The sequence below is a fragment of the Wyeomyia smithii genome, chromosome 1 (genome assembly GCF_029784165.1).
Source record: "Wyeomyia smithii strain HCP4-BCI-WySm-NY-G18 chromosome 1, ASM2978416v1, whole genome shotgun sequence".
Lineage (NCBI taxonomy): Eukaryota > Metazoa > Arthropoda > Insecta > Diptera > Culicidae > Wyeomyia > Wyeomyia smithii.
Genome location: NC_073694.1, coordinates 167836255 through 167861874, shown reverse-complemented (window position 1 = coordinate 167861874; position 25620 = coordinate 167836255). Strand labels below are relative to the sequence as shown.

The window sequence follows — 25620 nt, the reverse complement described above, 5'->3', positions numbered from 1 at the left end:
GCTGTAACGGTCGAAACTTGATGCAGCGACCACTATACTTTAAATTTGAAACACGATATCGATCATAGGTAACTTCTACTAGTTTACAAAGCCGAGCATCGCCAAATTAAACGAGAAATGTTATTTTGAAGCATAAAAGTTGTTCGGTAAAAATTGATTTAAACAAATTTTGAGCTTAAATATGTGCTTGGGCGATGTAGATTTTATGTAGATTCTATGTTAGTTTTAGCATGATTTAGGCCAATAAAAAAACGGCAAAAAATTTTTTTGTTGGTGGATATTACCCCTCAACATAAATAAGAGTTCAAGTGTATTATCTGAGCCGTAGTAATTGTTTTCAAAGTTCAAATGAACACCAAGTCGCAAAGACCGATTTGCCTGGCTCGCAAAAAATATTAAATAAAAAATATTTCTATGAAACACTCAAAATATAAATTTTACACAGAAGACAAATTTTCTTTTATCGCAAGATGTATTCAAAAGGAATTTCTATGCATGAAACCTTGTACACATGTTTCAACATCTTGAACATTGTCACTCAGCTAAAAACATTAACAATCGAATCAGTTTTATAAAAATGAATCAATATTAGAGTTTATTCTAGATTCGAAATGGCATGTTCCACAGGTGATGTAAGAAGCAAGTCACTGGTTAGATTGAATTTTTTTTACACCATTCTTCATCTCTAAAACATGTAGAAAAATATTTAATGAGAATTGTTTTGTTAACCAAGTAAAATAAATTAAGATGAAAATCTAGCTTCGGATGGAAACCCGTTCCTCAGCACCAAAGAACAGTCTCTCTCAACAATAACTCGCACTTAAACTTGATTTCTCATGCTCTCAAGGTCAGATTATCAAATCGGTTTTGCAGATTATTCGGGTGAATGATTTTAAATCAGAAGATCAGGTGTTATTTTAAAATTAACTGTAAGATCGGTGTATATGGTTGCAGCAATGCAAGGAATACACTACTAAAACTAATACACTGGAGTTGTTTATTACGCGGGCAGTACGTGGCGCATAAAAAATTGTATTGGGCCGTATTACAAAAGCTTCGACGAGCAACTCGTCACATTTGAAATACATGGGTAAGTCGAATCGACTCGACTTCTGTAATAAATCCGATTAATTCCGAAATGCACGAAAAGATGGTAAATTGAAAAATCCGTGGAAAAGCTATTTCAGTGTACTATGTAAGTTGAACAGTTGAGCTTCAACGATGACAAGTTGGATAGCATTTCACCCGTTGGCATCTAGGCACGCAAGCACATGTTCAGTTCTCAGTATATTCCACCGAAGTGCTATTAGTGGAAACATAACAATAAGGAAAAAAACTAGTTAGTCCGACTATACGCCTGCTTTTAGTGACCAGAGGTTGTCAAGCGCCAACGCTTGCGGTCGCAAATCAGTCTTGCGCTTGAAGTTCACACCGGTAGATCGTCTAGTTTTCGAATAAACCAAGCCTCGAACAGTGATCGGGGTGTTGATCATTGCGTAAGTTGTTCTATATACGAATATTTTGGATATCCTTGAACGTTTGATCGCTAGGCGGTGAAGGAAGCCAAATAAACTAGTGCGAACGAAGAAAGTGATCGAGGCTGAAGCTATTCTGTTCGCGAAGGTTTGTAGTTTTCGAGTGCACATTTTGGAACGTTGCTAAGAAATAGCAGGAGGTTAGTTACAACGTTTTTTTATTTTTATTTTTTGCATTGCCTTATGTTCATGTTCAATGAGTAAACAAGTTAACTTTATAGCTAACATTTGACAGGTTTTTATCTTACTATTTACAGGGTGATTGATTCCTTGTTGAGTATTTCAGCGGCTAATGGAGGACCACATTTAATGAAAAAACTCTTCCACGCATATGCCCTAACGTTAATGTACATACTTGGAGTTATTCAAATTTAAAATTTCTCGGATATTCTTCCATAACGTAGCTCTACCATTAGGTGTATACCATTTAGAGCAATTCTACTTGTTTTATTTGAAAGCTAAAAAAAATTTCTACAGGATACAGCTTTGAATGGTCTAAAAAAAATGTAAAAAATGACATTTTGGAAGCAAAATTCCAATTTTTTTCTACATTTAGACGTTTAAAAGCTGTGTCTAATAGAAAATTTCCTCAGTTTTCAAATGAAACCAGTAGAATTGATCTAAATGGTATACACCTAAATTTAGAGCCACTTTATGGATGAATATCCACAAAACCTTAAAGTTGAATAATTCCGAGAAGATTAACATTGGGGAATATACTAGAATTTTTTTCATCAAACATGGCCGTCTATCAGCCATTAAAATACTCCCAACAAGGAACCAATCATCTTATATGTCGTTTTAACGTTTCTAAATTAAATTCTGATGATTTTAAACTGATGTTACCAAAACATCAAACAATTGTACTAAATTTACGTTTCTGATAGAAACTACATAATTTATCAACTAAAAGCTGACTCGACAGGAATACGCCTGAACAATCATAAAATTAATTTTGCTGTTGGTGGCACGAGCAACCACACCACAAGTAAATGCAATATTAAATTAAACATCTGTTATAGTGGTGATTAGCGCCGTAATATGACGCTAGTGATGAACCTAAACACCCAACCCAGGGCCACACTTGGTGATTTCCTGTCAATATTTATCTACAAACGTCCATTCGGTCTGCCTAGGATGCCGAAGGGTAAAGGTGTAGGGGACTGCACCAGGGGTGACAATTAAGTACATACAGTGTTCAAGGTTTAGAGCAAAAGGTTGACGGAGAAGATTTATGTATCGAAGATTTGCGGTAAATCGCGTCAGACTCGCGTACGAGTCGATTTGCGTGAATAGGTCGCACAACAACGGGAAGTCATCAGATTTCGTACGCACAGAACACATCCCTTTTTATTTACAGCTTTCTCTGAAATGATTGGATTACCAGCACGGAACTAGATCTTCAATTGTGGTTGTTAGATTATTTATTTTTTAGTAACGAACCTCGTAACTTACAGGTTAAAAATTCAAACAAGACGTGACAATGTGATACACTCTGAACGTGACTCAGAAGTATGAGTTTTGCATTTCTCCACAAAGGCATGCATAAATTTAATTACACTAAAGTCGCTTTTTACGCGGGGGAAACGTGCCGCGTAAAAAGAAACCGCGTAAATTCCGGAATCCGCATAAAAAAACCGCGTAAACTCCGGAATCAGCGTAAAAAAAAACCGCGTAAATTCCGGAATCCGCGTTAAAAAACTCCGCGTAAATTCCGGAATTCGCGTAAAAAAACCATCGTTAATTTTGCTTTCCGAGTGAAGGAGAACCGAAATCCGGGCAAAAAAAAATACCGCGTAAATACCGGAATCCGCGTAAAAAAAACCGCGTAATTTCCGGAATCCGCGTAAAAAAAACCGCGTAAAAAACAAAACCGCGTAAAAAAACGACCTTAGTGTATGTAGAATTTATGAAAAACGCGAGTATATGTTTGTGTGTGTGCAATCGCATGATAAGTTTAGGAAATTGGAATATGATATTTGCACACAAATGGGATTATAGAGGGAGAAACAGGCGTACGTATTTTGGCACTGCTTTTATTCATTCCCTCAGTTTTCTGAGTCAGATGTGTGCAGAGTAGGGTGTCCCAAAAAAATCGATGTTGAAAAAGTCAAGGTGCTCAGCCCTAAAATGAAACATAATGTTATTTATAGCATTTTTGTAGAACATTTCGACTTTATAAAAAATTGCTAACAGGTTGCCCAAACGTGATTTATGAAAAAATGACTTTTTTAGGCTGAAAAATCAATTTTCTGCACTTTTTACAATTCTTTTCGATTCCTATATTTTTTCGCATATTTTTTTATTTTTGTGAGGTCATTTTTGAATACATTGCATGGTTTGGTTCAGCATTGCATTCAGTTATTAAACTCACAGAGCCCATTAAAGATCGCAAAAAAAATAAGTTTTTTCCCAAAATTTTTAGATAAAACCCTTAGGGCATCTTCAGCGGTGGTCCAAATCGTTGTTTTGTTCTATTTTTTGGAACAAACTTAAATTCATTGCTGCACCGGTGGTGTAAATTTTGTTTTTTACCAGATCTAAATTGAAAAAATTTGAAACTGGTATACGTTTTGGTCTATTTTTGTCACTTTTTGGAACAAGAAATAGATCGTTCTAAAACCCTTTGTACGCTGCCAATAGGTGGGTAAAATGTCATATTTCAATTGAATGCCTCATTTTTGGCTATTTCCATATAAGCGTTTTGCGAGTGTTGGGGAATAAAGAAAACAAAGATTTTTTATGACAACTCACAATTCATTTTTGTGGCTTTTCTGAAGCAGAATATGACCAGGTTTGTCGTTTTTGGCATCAAGGAAACCGACCAGCAAAAGGGGGAGTTTTGAAAGACCATAACCGTCGCCTTAATTGTATTGGGACTAGAGGAGAACTAAAGAGGCAGAAAAATGTTGCTAGAAGACACTGAACTCAAAACGTTCAAAATGCTGGGGTGACATTGCGCATTTCGTTTCGAGCAACTCGAACAAAACTAAATGATCGCTGGGGGGCGTTATGTTATTATGTTATGTTTCGTTTTTCGTATTTTTCGACTTTGCGGGTTAGATGAGCCGGTTAGAAAAGCTTGAAGCATAACTGGCAGTATGTGACCTACTCGAAAATAGCGAAAATCACTCGAATCGAGCTGCGCAATGCCACCCAACATCCTCAAAACCCAAACCAAGTTTGAAGAACTGCAAGATTTTAAAAGATTGATGAGACGAAAACGGAAGATGAACATCTACGCGATCAAATATTTTTCGCTATCCTCCGAAACCCTACTTGTAGCAGAAATTTTAGATCATACCAATCCATCCTGAGAAATGTCATTGACGCTCGGGTCAAACCGTCAAATCCATAGAGTTTTGTGGATATAAAGTGTCTTGCCAAAGTAATTGTTTAATGTGCGTAAAAATTATCGAATTTCCGTTTGTTAAATATTGAGTGTTTTTTATTATAATAAGTCTCATTAACTGATAGCATGGGGTATTGACAGTGTGACAGATGTCAGCGGTTTAAAACAACAAGATATACAACACCGGTGCGGAGAACGAAAAATTGGTCTATATTAGCTGGTTCTATTTAGGTTTCGCTGGTGTAAATCTAGTATAAATTTGTTTCAAAAATAGACCACCGCTGAAGATGCCCTTAGAACACATATGAAAAAAAATTTCATACAAGAACGGAGGTTTTAACTGCAAAGCGGGATTTACCACGAAAATTTACATGGAAAAAGATACTTGATATCTTATCGAGGAGCAGAGATATTGGCATTTTTCTATGTGATGGAAAACTAAGCATTTTAACAAATATGTTAAATAACTGTTTCATTTTGGGAGATAAAAAATAACAATGTACAGAAAACAAATGCATTTTTGGATGGCTGATAACTTAGCAGAAGGTTTCAAAATTTGGAAAAATCTTCGAAAAAAGTTAAAACAAAAATTATGATTTTTCGTACCTTCTAATAGAAAACTCAATGTTGCTCGTAATATGTAAGAGATAGAAACATGATGTCTTCGATAAAGTTTCTTGTTTTCAGATAACCTAAAACTTTGTCGAAGACACCTTGCGTTTATCTTATTTTGATTAAAAAGTAATTTTTTTATCTCACTTGTTGGTGGATTGATCACCCTTCTTTCTACATTAAAAGATGCATTTTTTAATATCCTGAAACTTCTCCGAACATACTTCATGGCTATAATCAACATTTGAATCACTATTTAGGAAATTATACGCACAAACGGCAAAATAAAACACTGTGCAATGGAGATATTGAACTTTAGTGGCATTTTTGACAAAATGCATAGTTTTCCATCACATGTAAAAACGCCGATATCTCAGTCCCCCGATAAGATATCAAGGATCTTTTTTCATGTAAATTTTCGTCTTGAATTCCGCTTTGCAGTAAAAATTTCAGTTCTTGATCAAAAAAATAAATTTTATATGTGTTTTGAAGGGTTTTATCTGAAAATTATAAGGAAAATTCACTTTTTTGTGATGTTCAATGGGCTCTGTGAGTCAAATAATTGAATGCAATGCTGAACCAAACCATGCAAAATATTCAAAAACAACCCCACAAAAATAAAAAAATATATGGAAAAATTTAGGAATCGAACATATTTGAAAAAAGTGCAAAAGAGTGGTTTTGTAGCTTGAAAAAGTCATTTTTTCATAAATCACGTTTGGGCAACCTGAAAACGACCTTTTAGAAAGTCGAAAGCTATAAATAACATTATCTTTCAATTTGAGGCTGAGCACCTTGACTTTTTCAACATCGATTTTTTTTTGGGACAGCCTAGTGCAGAGTCATTCTAATAAAAAAATGGTCGATACATTTATTCTCAGTTCATTTGGCGTGGTTTTGCTAAAAAAGCCCTGAAACTAAAAATGTACAAAGAGTTTAATAAATTTATACCGAAAATATAGTTTCATCTAATGCATCATGAATATCTCTGATCTTAGATATAAAAGATGTGCTTATATATATATATATATATATATATATATATATATATATATATATATATATATATATATATATATATATATATATATATATATATATATATATATATATATATATATATATATATATATATATATATATATATATATATATATATATATATATATATTTTTTTTTTTTTTTTTTTTTATTCTCGCTTATTTTCCGTCGGTCTAGTTCCGCCACTGTTGTGGCCAATCACCGACGCCCAAGGAGGCGACTCCACACCCAGGACCCTAACTCACGACCCGTTTATTAACGGACCGGCGCCAACGGCTTTACTTCCTCATGCGATGAAAGGCGTGATCCCAGAGATTTTTCGCCTCAGAAAATCTCCCGGTGTCGGCTAGGATTGAATCTAGACCAGTTGGGTTGGTTGTGAGTGGATCACGCCACCTCACAACCATCGACACCTATGTCGGCGGTGGGATTCGAACCCAGGCGTCGAGCGTGGTTGGCGGAAACGTTACCAACCACACTAGGCCCCCGCTCTGTGCTTATAATTTGAATGTTATTTATTTAATAGGAGGCTATAAGGAAGTGTTTGTTTGACTAATTTAATATTTTTTGCTGCACTTTTATTTTTCACTTCGATGATACAGTTTGTTGAAATGTGAAAAAAAATCGTCAAGGGAACCTATTTTAAGCAGTGTACTGAGATGAAATAATCAAAATGAAACAGTGTAAAGTAAAATTCAAACATAAGTATAGCAACTTGTTATTTATCATTTTCTCTGTCAGCACTTTAGTGTGCAGTTCAGAATTTGAAATCAGTGATTTCGAACGTTAATTATTTAATTCATTTTAACCGCAATGAGGTTAACAACTTAAAATTTTTTGAAAAGGCACATGCTTTGTATAATGTGCGTGTAAAGTGGGAAATTTATAGGAAGTATGGCGGAGGTGAAAAGCATATCACCCAATGCCGTACTTGCCAACGTTATGGCCATGGTTCCAAATTCTGTAACATGGACCAAAAATGTCTTAATTGTGGAGACTCTTCTCACAAAAAGGACACATGTCCTGTGAAAGAGAGTAAAAATTTTCGCTGTGCGAATTGTAACGGCAACCATATGTCAAATTTTTATCAATGCCCAGTCCGTTTAGCAATTGTTAAGGCAAGGCAAGGTAAACAAAATTCAATTTCTCAATTAAAACCAACTTCAAAACAAAATTCTCCAAGCGTACCAGTGACGCATAGTTTACCTACTCCTTTGCATACCCGTTTAACTTATGCACAGGTTACAGGTAGTTCGAACATTATACCGCCTAGTGTTGGTAGTTCGAAAATGACCGTTAATGTGGGTAAGCAAAACACGCTAGAAAATAATTGTACACCTATTACTCCAGCTAATATTGCTGCCGAAAATATTTTTTCTAATGTCAACTGCCTGGGGCCTATTACGGCAGGTAAACTTTCTTTTTTGCAACAGGCAATGTTCGATCTTATGAACGCCATGTTGCAGGCAAAATCAATGTTTGAAGCCATTCAAATAGGCACAAATTTTACTATTAAAATTGTTTCTAATTTAAAATTTAGCAATGATTTTAAATAAAACAATTAAAATATTAAATTGGAATGCTCGCTCATTGAAGGCCAATGAGAATGAGCTTTTTAATTTTTTAACAGTAAATAATGTGCATATTGCAATTATTACTGAAACATTTTTGAAACCTAACATAAAATTAAAATATGATCCCAATTACGTGGGTCATAGATATGATAGGATTCAGGGTTCCGGCGGTAAAGTTGCAATTGTTATTCATCGCCGAATCAAACATCGTGCTCTTCCCCATCTTGAGACGAAAGTTATTGAAACTTTGGGAATTGAAGTTCAAACTGAACTTGGGATTTTATTCATTGCCGCAGCATATTTACCATTTCAATGCACACGCGAGCTCAAAAATTATTTTAAAGGTGATTTACAAAAACTCACCAGAAATCGTTCGAAATTTTTCATAATCGGCGATTTTAACGCTAAACATCGTTCATGGAATAATTCTCAAAGTAATTCCAATGGCAAAATTTTATTCAATGATTGTTCTTCAGGATACTATTCTATTTTGTCTCCGAATAGTTCTACATGCTTTTCTTCTGTAAGAAACCCTTCAACAATTGATTTGGTGCTAACAGATCAAAGTCAGGTATGTAGTGATTTGATCACACATGCTGACTTTGATTCTGACCATCTTCCAATAACTTTTTCTTTATCACATGAATCAGTTTTAAACCCTATGAGCTCTGTTTTAAATTATAACAAAGCTAATTGGGAAAGATACAAAAATTATATTGAGAGAAATTTCAATAATGAGCTTGATTTGCAAAACGAAGTGAATATTGATTCCGTTTTGGAAGCATTAAAATGTGCAATTGTTGATGCCAGGAATTATTCTGTTCCAAAGGCTCAAGTGAAATTTGATTCACCAATAATTGACGAAAATCTTCAACTTCTAATTCGTTTGAAAAATGTCCGCAGACGTCAATATCAACGTTCTCGTCACCCTGTTTTTAAAACTATTTATAAAGATTTACAGAAAGAGATTAAACATAGATTTACTCTTCTGAGAAATCCAAATTTTGAGACTAAAGTTGAAAAATTGAAACCATATTCAAAACCTTTTTGGAAGCTATCGAAGATTCTTAAGAAACCTTCAAAGCCTATTCCAGTTTTAAAAGATGGTGAACGTTTTCTTGTATCCAGTGAACAAAAGGCTCAAAGACTTGCTCAGCAGTTTGAGAGTGTTCATAACTCAAATTTGAATTTTGTGAGTCCAATTGGAAATGAAGTCACACGTCAATTTGATTTAATTTCTTCCCAGAATTTTTTACCTGCAGAAATAATTGAAACTAACTTGAATGAGATTAAATCAATTATTAAAAATTTCAAAAATATGGAAGCACCTGGTGACGATGGAATCTTTAATATACTAATCAAACATCTCCCTGAGAGCACAATGGGATTTTTAGTAAAAATTTTCAATTGCTGCTTCGAAATTGCATATTTTCCCAAATTATGGAAAAATGCAAAAATTACTCCAATTTTAAAACCGGATAAGAACCCAGCAGAAGTTTCAAGTTATCGACCAATCAGTTTGCTTTCTTCAATAAGTAAACTGTTTGAGAGAATTATTCTTAACAGAATGATGTCACACATCAACGAAAATTCAATTTTTGCAAATGAACAGTTTGGATTTCGCCATGGGCATTCCACAACTCATCAATTGCTCCGAGTTACTAATATGATACGAGCTAACAAATCTGAAGGTTATTCCACTGGAGCTGCTCTTTTAGATATAGAAAAAGCATTCGACAGTGTTTGGCATAAAGGTTTGATTGCGAAATTGCAAACTTTTAATTTTCCAATTTTCCTAATCAAAATTTTAAAAAATTATCTTACTGACCGAACTCTGCAGGTTGTCTATTAGAATTCCAAATCTGATAGATTTCCTGTCAGAGCAGGTGTACCTCAAGGTTCAGTCTTGGGTCCAGTCCTGTACAACATATTCACTTCAGATCTTCCTGATTTGCCTCCAGGATGCACAAAGTCATTGTTCTGCGATGATACAAGCATTTCCGTAAAAGGAAAAAGTCTTCGTGTCATATGCAGTCGATTGCAGAAAAGTTTAGATATTTTTTCTTCCTACTTGCAAAAGTGGAAAATCTCTCCCAATGCTTCTAAAACTCAAATGATAATTTTTCCGCATAAGCCTAAGGCTTCTTTCCTCAAGCCAAACAATAATCACGTTGTCAAGATGAATGGGGTTATTTTAAGTTGGTCCGACAAGGTTAAGTACTTGGGACTAATTTATGATAAAAAACTTATTTTCAAAGAGCACATTGAGAGTATACAAGCCAAGTGCATCAAATATACGAGATGTTTATATCCTCTCATTAACAGGAATTCTAAACTTTGTTTAAAGAACAAACTTTTGATTTACAAACAAATTTTTAGACCAGCAATGCTTTATGCTGTACCGATCTGGTCAAGTTGCTGTTCAACAAGGAAGAAAACGCTTCAAAGGATTCAGAATAAAATTCTGAAAATGATTTTGAAGCGTCCTTCTTGGTTTGGTACACTCGAATTACATAGACTTACTGGTGTTGAACCATTAGAAGCTATGTCAAATAAAATTATTAACAATTTTCGACAAAAATCGTTGCAATCCTCAATTGCTACGATAAGCTCTCTTTATAGCCCATAAGTTAGCAATTAAGTTAGTTGTAAGTTTACTTCCCCTTTTCTGACAAGTAGGTTTAAATCCCTACGAACGATAAGTCCTAATTGCGAAAGCAAACAAATCCTAATAATGAAAATTACAAATTTCTAACAGTGTTGAGAAGTCGCCATTTGTGATTGGACACACATACTCATTATTTACTAATATTTATCATAAATACTTAAGCTACTAGCAAATCCCCCCCAAAAAAAAAAAGTGATTTCGAACGTAAATAAAAACGCTTTCATTTGATAAAAATCTATAGTGTTGGCCAAATATTTTTTATAATCAATATAATATTTGTTTTTATTTACAATTATGTATTGTAAACAGTAATTTCTGAGATTTCACTTGATTGCTAAACTGTACTCTTTTAAAAACGGTGACTGAAAACGCTGTTGATTGATTAGCAACCGAGATAGCTCTACCATTTCTACAAGGTTCAATGAGTTAAGTACCATGGAACGGGGTGAAATTGATCAATTTTTATAAAAATTTCCAATTAACTAGCTTCATGTACATTTTTCCCGAAATAGTATAATTTTAAAACAAGTACTGGTATGTGCTCCAGTAAACCTCTATGGCTATTGGTGAAATTTCTATCGTCTACTTCATGAGATAAATTCGATAATTCTATAAGGCACTATGAGGTAAATTGGGGTGAAATTGATCACCATTGAAATCTATACATTCTTTTGGCAATGTGCTTTTTTCGATACGCTAAAGATAAATGATGATTTCTGTGCTGAAAAATATCATTTACAGCTAGTTTAGAAACGAAAATAACGATATTTCAGGTTAAAATTTGTTTATTTTGGTTCACGAGCTGCTTGTTGCCAAATTTGCTCTTATTTGATCGTCGTTAGACCGATTTCAATTCGATTTGTTGCAAAAGCTCAAAAACTGGATCTGAAATTAAAATCTTTGTGGTTTCCTGCGAATTCATCAGTATTTCTTTAATGGTATGGAATGATCATTGTTGAAAATTACATTTTTTGAGCTTTTAACAAACTTTACTCACTTCTCCAAATTTAACGTAATTAACCCTCAACTAAAATTACTTTGAGTAAATTCAATACTTTTTTTTTGATATTTGGAAACTTGTTTGACTGTGTTAGAAGAATTTTTCGAAAATATAAAAAATTGCACCGGGCGTGCAAGGGTTAACTTTGACAGATATGTGAATCATGCAAAAGTTGCATTTAAGGGCACGTTAACATTGCCTAGTGTTGTAAGAGCAATATCTTTTTATTAGTATTTTTTATCACGAATTTTCAGGTGATCAATTTCACCCCATTCCACGGTACATTGAAGTCAAATTTGAAAAACGATTAGTAGTTATTGGCCTGGCGAAAATTGCCCAAAAGCATATGTCTAAGTTATATTCAAGTTGACCTCAAACAAAAACCTCAAACACAATTTCACATCAGGAATCGAGTAATTAACACCACGTTCGGCTAACTCAAAGTAAAATGTGTTACAACACAAATCCTCTGATTGAACAGAATGGACTGAAAGCACTTATGACTCAACATCAGCTGTCACGTTAAGTCCCGTAGTAATAGTCTGATGCAATTCTAGCCAGACCGTAAGCACCAGAACCGGTGCAAATGTCGAAGGGACAACCGGTCGAATTTGTTCGGACGTAAAATAAAATTTATCTCCATGAAGATTGTATTGCAAAATAAGCTCCCGCTAGCGCAACGGTGTGCTACCGTGGCCAAGACCGTATTGCACTTGAAAAACACCTTCTTTTGTTGTCTTACGTTCCCTGTCTCTCTCCGATGGCTAGAATTGCATACTTCCATGCATCCAATTGCATCTTTCGCGCCGTCATTGGCATATTACATAACGATGGCTCTGGCACCGTCCACGACGCATGTTGCAATTCGCGGGCCCTTGCAGGTGGAGGATACCGATAACCCACAAGCATTACATTTCTGCTGATTAATCACCCGCAAGGAGAAACAACTTAGGAGAGGCTTAAAACAACAACACAGTTAGCCACAGTCAGACGATGAACTTCACCGCGACATTCCGGTCGCTGCCATTATTTTATGTTGACATCTGTGCCTGTGTTGATATTTTATTTTTTACACGAGAAGGCACGCAACTGTCTTTTTCAAGAGTGAAGGTCACGTTTCATTCTTTCAAAACTAGCCATGGGTGCAATGAATAAACAAAACCTGCGCACTGGAAATGTTTGAAATAGTAGGTACCGCTCTCAACCGTTGAAACAACTGTAACAATTTCGCCCAAAATACGCTTTGTGAGTAAACCGATTACTACTAGCCGAGTGGATATTAAAACAGGTTTAACAGCAATGTGATTCGATTCCGAAAATCGGTCAAGATCATTTCGAAGACGAACTGTGGTTACGGTTTTGGGCGGCAGGTCGTGAGTTTGTAACACTAGTAAACACAGGTTATGCTCTAGAGCTCAAACTGTACAAAATGAAAGATTATAGTATTTTAGCCATTCCTGTGAATTTAGGTGGCCCTAGCCACCAACATTTGTTTAGAAACTTAAATGAGTTTTCTTGTAAGCGTAACATCAAAGCGACGAACCCGGCGAGCAATTACTAAGTGACTTTTGCCGTCCAGTGTAACTCTATTATAGAAAAAAAATTAAAAGCATTTTGAGGTATGCAAGTCTAAAGCATGGTCCTGAATGTGATACCAGAACATTTCAAAAAAAGAACTCCACTGTCGTGAGTGAATGATGCAAAATAATAAAATTACTAACGCTACTTTTCGCGTCCACAGAAATGAAGTACACCAAGGCCATCAGTCCGCCGGATGACTACGTGTTTTCCTTATCGGATGAGCTGCGCAAGATAGCAGAAGAAGAGCTGGGTGAAACGGACGATCGGCGAGAGCATGCCTTGCGAATTTTGCGCGAGTGGGCTGAGAAAAACCCTCGCATCGCAAAAATTCGAATGGGTTTGACCAATCCAGTGATAACACCATTTTAACTCGAAACTCAAATGATCATCTTTCTTTCAGATTCCGTATTTTTGCTCAAGTTCTTACGGGCCAAAAAATTCTGCATTCCGGTCGCACAGGAGAACATCGAACGGTACATTTTGCTAAGACACGCGAAAGATGAACTGCTTTTCAAGAATCTGGACTGCCATCAACCAAGTTTGTCGAAACTACTCAATTCAGGATTCATGTTTGCATTACCCCGGCGTGACAGGAACGGACGAAGAGTAATCTTCTATCGTCCAGGCGTCTTCGATTTGAACGAGTTCACTAATGCCGACATGCTACGAGTGGCTGGAATTTGTGTGGAAACTCTAATGGCTGATGAAGAAAATCAGATACGTGGTGTGGTTCATGCTGGAGTTGGAACGGGAATCGGGTTGCAATATTTGACACTATTCACGATCAAAGAAGCGGTTAGGTTGGCCAAGAACGGAGAGCGGCTGGTTCCAATGCGACACCGGGAAATGCACGGTTGCAATATCAACCCTGCGTTGAAAATTGCCGTTGATTGGGGACTAACGTTGATATCGGAAAAACTCAGAAACCGCATTTGTCTTTACACTGACATTAAGGAAATTCAGATGGACAAAAGCCTGCTTCCAAAGGAGTACGGTGGGGTTATGCCACTGGCGGAAATGATTCGCCTTTGGCGAGCAGAAGTGGACGCGTACCCATCAACACTATTGAGAGATGACGAAATGTCCGTACATCTGCACATGTACTCGGAAGCGGCACGAAACGGTTCCATTAGATCTTTAAAGCAGAGTCTGAACGGGTGCTCAGCTGATACTGTGGAAAACAGCACCTATGGTTTGGCAGGCAGCTTCCGTAAGCTGGAGGTCGATTGAGGAAACTTGCTGAATTATATTTAGACGTGGTTACACTCTCTTTTAGTTAAAAAATCACAAGAAGGTTGTATGCAAAGCCACGACCGCAAGGTTGAAGTAGAATACTTTTACAAAAAAGATAACCCGGCTGCTTGCGTGTCAGTTGGCAGTATTGTAATTTCTTTTTGTCTGATATTTTGAATGAAGTTCATTGAATATTCTTAAATTTTGTGCAAATGAGACGTTGAAGTGCTGCCGAATTGTAATATGCACATTTTATACGACATCATTAAACGGGAACGGAACAAAGGCTACGGTTATGCAGAACGCGAATGCCGGCGCGATGCGATTCGCCTTACCGTGGTGAAATGTACAGCTCTTTTTAAGGCGAATTAGAGCTATACATTTCAACAGATTTCGTCTTGCCGAATCGCATCGCGCCATTATTTGCGTTCTGCATGACCGTAGCCAAACACTAAGCGACGCAAACACGTAATAATAATCAGAGTATGCATGTAGATGTAGATAATTAACTTTGGATTTTAGCACAAATCGAGAAAATATTAACTCTTCAAATAATCATTTGTGTTCTTCAAATTTCAGTTGTTCAATTTAATATCCGATGAAATGTTTGTTTATTATCTGATGAAGCTCTTATATAGGCCACATGATGCATTCCCAATTTACTAGGTCCATAACTCTGCCGACCGTGCTTGGGAAAGCGCGGTATAACGACCAATCAGAGGTCAAATTTTGTGTTTTGACATGGCTTAAGAGTTTTCAATAGTACAAAAGTTCGAATGATAAAATTGCAATTTCATGCATTTGGTAGGAATCTTAGAAGATTTTCTAATCGATTGCTGCAAAAACGAAGGAAATCCATCGAAAACTAACCGATTTATTAGCATTTGAAATTTTTCTCACTTTTTTCAGTTTTAGATTTTCATTTCACATCCCTATGTAGCCGAACTTCCTGAGAGAAGTATTCTAATTCAAAATTAAATCTTCATTAATTCATTTGTTGTCCTTATAAGGACAATTGTTCAATTTATCATAGGATGTAGTGTTTATCTTACATCTCTGTGTTACCTTGATAGTGAGGACTAAGGCGCACGGTCAACACAGTGAGAAAGGTGTTTTCACATTGGAAACTAGACACGGCTTTGTTGGCAAATGCATCTACCGCTAATACCACCGCTATCATACGAAAGCGCGTCGTTTCATGTGGGGAATATTAACAACGAAAAATGACGCGCGTCTAAGCATAACCCGAACTGTTTCGCCGTGCTGCTCCCATTTACCTTTACAGCGGCCTCAGGGAAGTACCGGCTGCATCTGCATCTACCGCTGAGGCTGTCACTATACTGCTATTGGTACCAAAAGCTATTAACTCTTCAAATAAGTGTTTTATTTGTTCTCAAAAGAACAATTGTTCAATTCAAAATCGGATTTACGCAATCGCATCTCTGTAATATTACCGACAATAATATTCTTCTGAACAAAATGATACAAATTTCCCATTAGGCCTCTGCCATAATAGACGCGAAAAGCGATGCGAACCGATTCGCTCGGCTGTAGGTTGTTGTTCAGCCATCAGTAGAGCTGTACATTAACCTACGGCCGAGCGTATCGGTTCGCGCCGCCTTTCGCGTCTACTATGGCAGATAGCGAACCTATACATTAGAGAAATGACAAAACACTCACCGTTAAGGCAACTGTCAACATCAAAACGGATAACGGCAATGCAAATTTATACAGCTCGCCCGTTTTGATGTTGACAGTTGCCTTAACGGTGAGTGTCTTGTCATTTCTCTAATGTATAGGTTCGCTAATAGCAGAGGCCTTAGAGAAAGTTGCTGGCTGATGTATTCACTTCATGCAAGCCTGCTGCTGATGCTTCCCGCTACCACGCTGAAACAGCATTTTAGTGAAGGGAGTGTCGTTGCATCAGCTGACCCTGCTACTATCGATGCTGATATACCCGCTGCAACAGCTACGCTATGCATAGCCATGCCACAGTTGTGGCCGCTATACGCTGGCCCAACTGCTGAGCAACTGCAACGCTATTCGCAGCCATGCCACAATTGTGGCCGCTATCCGCTATCGATGGTACCCACCGCTCGCTCCCGCTGCTGCTAAGGGAGGACTGCTGTCGTCGCTGTTCAGAACTATTATGAGCGGCTTCGACTAAAACAGGCTCTCATATAGGGATGAAAATAGGAATGAATTATTTTACGTACGTGGTGGAATGATATAACTTGAAAAATATGTGTGACTTCATTCCGGCTCAGAGCGATCATTTGATAAGCTCCACCTCTTTTTTCAGTTTCTAAAGTTTTTCCTCAGTTTCGTAGCACGGATGCACAAAAATGATTTCTTGTGAACATTTTTCGAGCCGGACCGATAGCACTCTCATTGAAGCAACAAAATAACATGTTTTGTGTCGTGTTGTGCAGCTTGGTTGAAGAAAATGTTCCCGTCCCCGTGTCGCATGTAAGCAGATTATTGCGTTCAGTAGACAGTAGATAGTGTATCCAGCGAATAAACACCGATGGTGCTCTCACACACGCAACGGTTTTAACCCGTATCTTATTGCGGTTTGTAACATCAAGCGATTTCGTTTGCTCGCTGTTGCGTGTTGCATCATGTTGCAACTTGGCAGCTGGGAGACGACGAAATTCTGTTTATGCTGATTGATTGAATCGACTACATATTAGCTCTACATAGTCGAACTAACTGCTTTTGTGAATGCGTACTAACAGGGCAGTTTATTATTCAATGTGGGTTATGCTGATCGCAGCCTTTGCGCTGCCCCTACAGTGGGGGGTTTACTGAAAAAAGTGAAAGTAAAAATTAGACAACTACAACAGAATTTGATTGCATCCCGCACAGAATGTCTGCTTGTGTTGATGCCAGAAAATTATTAACTTTCAATTATTTTTTTATTTGCCTTGAAAAAAGCATGTTGCGGTTCAAAATCGGTCGCTAATTACAACCTTTGAGCTGCCCTAACATTGGTGGAATTAAGATACACGGACAACATGCACTGTGGAAGCGATTTCACATTCAGTAAATTAGACGGGTGCGACAAATTTGAATTGCTAGGATGCAACACAGAATGCTTGCTTGCGTTGACAAAAATTATTAACTTTCAATGACTTGTTTATTTGCTTCAAAAAGGCATTTTGATTTCCAAAATTGGATTTCCTGATGGCAATCTTCATGCTGCCCCAACACGGGGGGAATAATGGCTGTCTGGCGACACACGCTGAGAAAAACCGCGCTGCTCCTGAGACGTGGTGACCAACCACAGGGCTAGTGCTGCTGCTAAGGAAGGACAACTGCTGTTGTCGCTGTCTAGAACTATTATGAGCGGCTCCGGCTGAAGCAGGCTCTTATATAGGCCAAATAGCATGTTTTCAATTGCAAGGTATATGATCCTGTCGACCGTGCTTGGGAAGCAAGCATATAACGACCAATCAGAGGTCGAATTTTTCGTTTTGACAAGGCTTGACTATTTTCAATAGTACAATAGTGTGAATAATAAAATTACAATTATCTTATTTTGGGAAGAATCTTAGAAGATTTTCCAATCTATTGCTGCAAGAACGAAGGAAATCCATCGAATACTAACCGATTTATTAGCATTTGAAATTGGACATATTTTTCACTTTTTTCGGTTTTAGATTTTCATTTCACATCCCTATGTAGCCGAACTTCCTGAGAGAAGTATTCTACTTCAAAATCTAAACTGAACTTACACAATTATAATACAAGTCCTTTTTTCAATATTGGTGCAACCCTCATTGCGTTTTTAACTTAGGCTGTAGAATCGGAATGTTAAAACTACATAAAAAATAGTACATATATGAAAGGCTGCAGAACATACAGTCAACATTTTATGAATTCATCAAAGGCATTTGTTTTGTAATAGAAACTAGTTTTAGAATTTTCAAGACAAAATTCATTATAAATCAATAACCAAAACCTTCTTTTTTTTCAGACAAGTTAGACTAATTTTTATGACAATTATCTTATAATCTTACAAAATCAAACAGGCTCATCAAACGAAAATAAAGTTAAAAAAATCACAAGAGGGTTGTGTGCAAAGCCACGACCGCAAGGTTGAAGTAGAATACTTTTACAAGAAAGATAACCCGGCTGCTTGCGTGTCAGTCATTTTTTTTTAGCAAATGTTCGCAGTATTGAAAATTCTGTGCAAATAAAGTTGAAGTACTACTCAATTTAAGTTTGCACATATAAATACGACCTCACTGAACAGGAAAAGAACAAACTCTTGCGGCGCAAACAAGTTTCAACAGTCAAAGTTTATGTACATGTGTATTCAAATTAAGATAATTAACTTTTGGTTAAAGCTCAGAACGAGAAAATATTGAATCTTCAATTTATTTGTTTGGTTGTCCTAAAAAGGACAGTTTGTTGTTGAATTTAAAATCGGATATGACGCTGATTGCATCTCTGTGTTACGTCGATAGCGGGAGTTATGGTGAACTTGCGTATGACGAAGGCATCGTATTACCTGTTTTATTGAATGGGAGAAAGAGGAATATTGTAAAATTTTGTAAACATTTAACTCAAACAATATTACCAAATCGTAGTCAGGCGCTCTGACAACAAAGTTGAAGGCTGTTTTCACACTGAAAATCAGATAGCCAGCATAAGTTTTGATTGCCAAAATCCAGAATGCCGAACAGCCGTAAAGAGAGCTGTTCATTAACCTGCGGCAAGTTTCTCGCCCCATCGCTCGCGTTCGCGTTCACCATGGCAGAGGCCTAACTGTCTTTGTGAATGCGTTCTAACAGGGCAGTTCGTTATTCAAAGTCGGTTATGCTGATCGCAGCCTTTGCGCTGCCCCTACAGTGAGGGGTTTATTAAATAAAGTAAAAATTAGACAACTACAACAGAATTTGATTGCATCCCGCACAGAATGTCTGCTTGTGTTGATGCCAAAAAATTATTAACCTTCAATTACTTGTTTATTTGCCTTAAAAAAGGCATTTTGCGGTTCAAAATCGGTTGCTGATCGCAACCTTTGAGCTGCTCTAACAGTGGGGGAATTAAGATACACGGACAACATGCACTGTGGAAGCTATTTCACATTCAGTGAATTAGACGGGTGCGACAGATTTAAATTGCTAGGATCCAACACAGAATGCTTGCTTGCGTTGTCAAAAATTATTAACTTTCAATGACTTGTTTATTTGCCTTGAAAAAGGCATTTTGATTTTCAAAATTGGATTTCCTGATGGCAATCTTCATGCTGCCCCAACACGGGGGGAATAATGGCAGTCTGGCGACACACGCTGAGAAGAACCGCGCTGCTCCTGAGACGTGGTGACCAACCACAGGGCTAGTGCTGCTGCTAAGGAAGGATGACTGCTGTTGTCGCTTTCTAGAACTATTATGAGCGGCCGAAACAGGCTCTTATATAGGCCAAATAGCATGTTTTCAATTTCAAGGTATATGATTCTGTCGACCGTGCTCTTATTAGTACTTACCTTACTAATAAGACGAGTGCCGTAGTGGCTCGTGCTGTATCAAGGAGTTGTTGCCATGCTGCTCGGTTTTGGGCTGTGTTTCGCCAGTTACTCAGACGTCTCATTACTCGCAAGTCTCTTTCGATCTGGTCGAGCCATAGCGCACGCTGCGCCCCCTAGTCCACAGGGTTGCTGAAGAGAAGTGATTTCACAGGATCATCGTCCGGCATCCTTACGACGCGACCGGCCCACCGCAACCTATTGACTTTCGCCAGCTGTGCAACGGGGTTCTCTCCAAGCAGCGCGTGCGGAGTTCTCTCCAAGCAGCGCGTTCATGCACTGTCGCCATTATCCGTCGTCTGTCTGTACTCCACAACAGATAGTCCGCAGCACCTTCTGTTCGAAAACTCCAAGAGCGCTGAGGCCAGAAGCGTTGATGTATCGATTCCGTAGAGAACTACCGGTCGTATCAGCTACATCGTCAACTTTTTACTTCGTCGCACTAGACTCGATCGAAGTGGTCATACCAATACCCCCACCACAATTGATGCGTACGTTTGTATGTCTGAGATATAAGAGCCGTCGATGAGAACATGGTCAATTTGGTTTGTTGTACGTTGGTCAGGTGATCTCCAGGTGGTTTCGTGGATGTCTTTTTGGGGAAAGCAGGTTCTTCGGACTGCCAGTCTGCGGGAAGCTGCGAAGTTGACGCATCCCTGACCGTTGTCGTTCGTGACGGTGTGCAGGCTGTGCGAGCTAATCTCCGGCTTATATATGTTTTCCCTACCGACCTGAGCGTTCATGTCCCCAATGACGATCTTGATGTCTCTACGCGACGTTTCTTTCTCTATATCGGGACGTCCTTCGAGAGGGCAGAGAGCATTGAGGATGGTGTAGTTGTAGAACCGGCCTTTTATTATCAACAAACACAACGTGTCGCTGAACGCCTGCCACTTGATCGCACGACTCTGCATCCTGCCCAGCACTATAAAACCGGTACCCAGCTCATTGTTTGTGCCGCCGCTCTGGTAAAATTGTGCCCTGCGGCCACAAATTCGCCGTACCTTCTCTCCTTTTTGGTAAAGCTCCTGGAGCGCAACGATGCCGAACTGGTGAAGTTCTAGCTGATCCAGCAGGATTCGGTCGGCATCCGAGGCGTTAAGCGATCTACTGTTACATGTACCGTGCTTCTAATGGTCGGTCTCATTTCGTCACTAGATCATTGCGGATAATTCCGGTTCGTTTTCAATTCTTGATTGTTCGTAGTATGTTTATTTCAGCATGCTGCTTTACTAGGGCTGCGATACCTAGTCTCGCGACGGGGCCACCGTCTTGAGTGTAGAGGCGAGACACCGCATTTCATAGTTCATCGTCCACTTCGGATCAGTCGCTGTTCGAGCCGCCCCCATCCTGGAAAACAGACGCTCAGACAAGCTGCTCTCCAAGGAGAACAACTACCGCTTCCCTGTCAGCATACGACCAAGTTCCCACCGGTTCCCCAATCTTCTCATGGTTGCTCGTATTCCAGTCGGTTCCACGTGGAGTTAAGAATATGGCATTATGCCTTGGACCACACTGGGATCTATTTTATGCCGATTAGCACGGGTGTACTGCTGGTACGCACTGCCCAGCCGTTTACCAAACCTAGTTCGCCTCAATATCGAATCACTGTCAGCTGAAAGAGATGGTCAAGATATTCAATACATCTTCGGAGATTTATTCCCGATTGAAGTGATTTTTTCTTCTGTTACGACACTACTTTATGCGCTTTTAAATAGGCGCATTGTAACTCTTTTTCCTATTTTTTTTAAATGAAGTGTATAAAAACTAGCCCCCCCTAGAAATTTTCCTTAGTTGCGCCCATGGTTTTAGATTTTCATTTCACATCCCTATGGTGCCGAACTTCCTGAGAGAAGTATTCTACTTCAAAAAACTCTGTATCCTCAAGTAGTTTGTAAGAACGATTTATGGGTTTAAAAAAATATAGTCAAGTACCATCGGTCATTTATTTACGTAGTACCACCTGCACCACATGAAAATGTTTCATACCATCGGTCGTGCATATTTACACAACTGTACACACTGGTACTGCCAATGAGTGTTGCCACACACTCTACTGTAACGGGAGTTAAAAAATCCTTTTCATCGATACTTATTTCTAAATACTTTGCAACCTAATCTGTAACGTTAAAGCATGTTTGACTATATTACATAAGTCTCAAAAAAGTAGAACGGTACATCGTTTGGCAAAACAATGACTGCATTGACTCAGTTAGGATCTATTTTAAACAAATTGTAGGATGGTTTCGAGGTACGATTCTGGTCAAACAAGCCTGTCGTCGCATGTTAAAATTCCTGTAAAATTAACCTGTACACTAACAGAGTTGGCCGGCGAAGTCTAAGCATAATAAACAGAAGTTCAAGTTCCGATTGCGGATTGTCGTGCACCTAGGCTTTGTTTTGCTTTCTTTTATTTTGAACTATGAACCGCTACCAAGAGGCCATCCCCCCTATTTTTATCTCATTTGAAAGTATTATAAAATGTAAAATTGTTACAGGGTTCGGCGCGAAAAAATGCGAAAATATTGAGTTAATTTGTGTAACTAATTTGCTATTTCTGTTGACAGTGTATTTGGTTACGAATTTTCAAATTTGAAAAATGAACTGCTCGCCCAGAAAGCGCCAAAATATGTTTTCAGGGTGGTAGGATGTCATTGGGTCACAGTTTATTACATCGAAAGGTCTCTACAGAATGGACCTGAGCGAGGGAAACCAACACAGTCATAATCCCATTTACAAGAAATAGAAAATATTGTTGAAATCTAGGTTTCAACGAAGAGCAACTTCCAAAATTATATCCCAATCCGGTAGTAAATAAAACGCTGTCTCCGGTTATATGCGAATATAATTTTCCTAAAATATATATGTTGGATCATAACATTACAGAGCAATTTACTTTTATGCAGGTTAACTCTTATATGCTTAATTACTCACGTTTTGTCTTCTCTCCTATTAATTCCAGTAATATTTGCTAGAATGATTTAGTTTAGGCTAATTTTAAGAATTAAACACAATCCAAAATGTGGACTTACCAACTGTAAGGTGCTTTATCTAAAATAATTAACGCCGAAGCAGAAGGCTGAGAGAATATGATGCTAACCTAATTTTATAATTGCTTTTAAGATTGCAGTTTTAGATTTTAATTTAGATTTAAGCTTACTTGTTAATGGTAATTCTAAGAACACTTCTCCTTCACCAAACTTCACTTGACTAAGTATTGACTAAGTGAATATAATAGATAGTAAGAGATATAGCTACAAATGATTACTTAATTGATCGCATGGAAAAAATGATTATCGTCCTCCTTCTAGTCTTGATGTCGTTTGACAAACTTGTCATTCTTTTGCCATGTCATATTTTTGTTTTACGACCTATGTTTCTTATGAAAGGTGCGCACAGGCCGTCATGGCCAACAAATATAATATTGCAACTCTTAAGTTGGGAGATACACAGTTGGTTGGAACGACCATCTAGAGTATGCAATCTCAGAGGAAAACAACGCTCTTTGGGCTTGCAGCAATACGTTTGGCAAAAAATGGGGACTCAAGCCGAGGATGATTCACTGGATATACTCGGCAATAGTGAGACCCAGAGTAACTTATGCTTCGCTAGTGTGGTGGCCTAAAACTACACAATTATCAGCTCAGAAGAAGTTAGATAAACTACAACGTCTGGCATGCTTATTAACAACAGAAGCAATGGCCAGTGCACCATCCAAAGCCTTAGAAGCTCTCTTATATCTTCTGCCCTTACATCAATATGTACAACTTGAAGCCGACAAAGGTGCTCTTAGGCTCTAACGTGTTAAAAGTTTTCAGGATCCCCTTCCTGGACATCTTAGAGGATATCTATGAATCCTTAAAGATTTCCAACTGAAGACTGGATGGACGCTAGAACTAACTTCAATGTTCCTTTCAAAGTAAATGAATCCAATCGCAGTGAATGGGAAGAAGAATGTCCCAAAGTTCGTCCTGGATCAGTCATATTTTATACAGATGCCTCTAAAATAGGTGAATCTGCAGGCGCTAGGGTCAATATATCAGTTCCAATGGGGCAGTGGCCCAGGTTTTCATGCTGAAATTAATGCTATTTGAACACGCACGAGTATTTGCTTGGCTAGGAAATATAGGTATGCCAATATCTGCATTTTCTCAGATAGTCAAGCTGTATTCAATCCCTTCGAGGATTGTATTTAATCCCTTCGACAACTAACTGTAACAAACGTTGTTAAGCTATACTGGGTGCCTGGGCATTGTGGTATAGAATGGCCGGAGCAATTCTGTGGGGTATCTTCATCATGTTTGAAATCTGAGCTCAATAATGATTAATGCCAACTGGATGGATTACTCCAGAGCAAGACCATCTAAACTATTCATTAAACCATGTAATAGAATCACACGGAACCTACTCAGTATGAATAAAGTTGGTCTGAGTTCGTTAACTGGCCTACTGACTGGACATTGTCCGAGTAAGTATCACCTTAAAAAATAAAGTAAACTGACAGAATAATCAATAATGATTAATGCCGACTGGATGGCTTACTCAAGAGCAAGACCATCTAAACTGTTCATTACACCATGTAATAGAATCACACGGAACCTACTGAGTATGAATAAAGCTGATCCGAGTTCATAAACTGGCCTACTGACTGGACATTGTCCGAGTAAGTATCACCTTAAAAAATAAGGTAAACTGACAGATAACTTATGTCGTTTCTGTAATTCTGAAGTAGAAACCTCGGAACACTTACTATGCCAATGCAGCGCATTAATTCAGCAATGACTGCGTATTCTTGGAAAAGGTATCCTTTCTCCTAACGAGATATGGTCTGCTGAACTAATGAAGGTAAGGAACTCAATCAAAGAAGTCATACCTTCTTGGGGTGAAATGCAAAGTCTGGGTGCGACTATCACTGTACCCATAGTGATGGAACGAACTGACAGTGCATATAAATTAACGCGGAGTACACCACAATGTATCTAACTAATGGTAGCAGTGGTCATAGGCTCCTACAGGAAAAAAAGAAACCCAGAGAGCGGAGGTCTGCGGTTTGCACGAACGCAAAACGTGATCAAATTGGTCCGCGGAAAGATTTCTCGCAGCCCGGTAAATTAGGGGGCATCATAGGGGGCTTTCACGGATCTTCCAGAGCTAGAGTGATACATCACTTCATTACGGAGTGGGTAAAGTACGAGTGACTACTTTTTTGTTGAAAAAGCAAATACAATAACTAATACACGCTTTTTACGTGGTTTTTTTTACGCGGATTCAGGAATTTACGCGTTTTTTTTACGCGGATTCCGGAATTTACGCGGTTTTTTTACGCGGCACGTATCCCCCGCGTAAAAAGCGACGTTAGTGTACTGAAAATCCTGCTCTCCGACAAATACCTGTTCAGCATCGATGCCGTATCCTACAGTCGCACAGACCGGGTCATTTCGCCGAAGAAATTTGCTGATGTTCCGGATAAAGTGATATAAAGTGGTGATA

At 38.1% G+C, this 25620-nt stretch overlaps 2 protein-coding genes across 6 annotated transcripts in view; one reads left to right on the top strand and one right to left on the bottom strand.

The window, feature by feature from the left end:
- Nucleotides 1-23469, bottom strand: part of LOC129720432 (juvenile hormone esterase) — a 101466-nt gene extending 77997 nt beyond the window's left edge. For both annotated transcript variants that reach the window (XM_055671942.1, XM_055672037.1), the window contains exons 1-3: nucleotides 23291-23469; nucleotides 23163-23230; nucleotides 23065-23101 (exon numbers count right to left, since the gene is read on the bottom strand). The gene's annotated coding sequence lies outside the window, so the exon portion shown is untranslated. The remainder of the gene's footprint in view (nucleotides 1-23064; nucleotides 23102-23162; nucleotides 23231-23290) is intronic.
- On the top strand, nucleotides 1343-14936 carry LOC129720975 (alpha-tocopherol transfer protein-like). 4 transcript variants are annotated; one of them, XM_055673261.1, is made up of 3 exons: nucleotides 1343-1496; nucleotides 13524-13700; nucleotides 13764-14936. In XM_055673261.1, the coding sequence occupies exons 2-3, from the start codon at nucleotides 13526-13528 to the stop codon at nucleotides 14591-14593; spliced, it is 1005 nt and encodes a 334-aa protein (XP_055529236.1). In that variant the 5' UTR covers nucleotides 1343-1496; nucleotides 13524-13525; the 3' UTR covers nucleotides 14594-14936. The 4 variants fall into 4 exon arrangements, with proteins under 4 accessions (XP_055529236.1, XP_055529059.1, XP_055528975.1 ...); XM_055673084.1 differs by having other exon boundaries at nucleotides 1343-1623; XM_055673000.1 differs by having other exon boundaries at nucleotides 1352-1675; nucleotides 13764-14934.
- Nucleotides 23470-25620: the final 2151 nt, after the last annotated feature.

What these genes read in the sequence shown, in the direction of transcription:
- LOC129720975 (XM_055673261.1), top strand. Translation starts at nt 13,526, where the DNA reads ATGAAGTACACCAAGGCCATCAGTCCGCCGGATGACTACGTGTTTTCC. An exon ending in CATCGCAAAAATTCGAATGG is followed by an intron (nt 13,701 to 13,763) that starts GTTTGACCAATC and finishes TCTTTCTTTCAG; the next exon opens with ATTCCGTATTTTTGCTCAAG.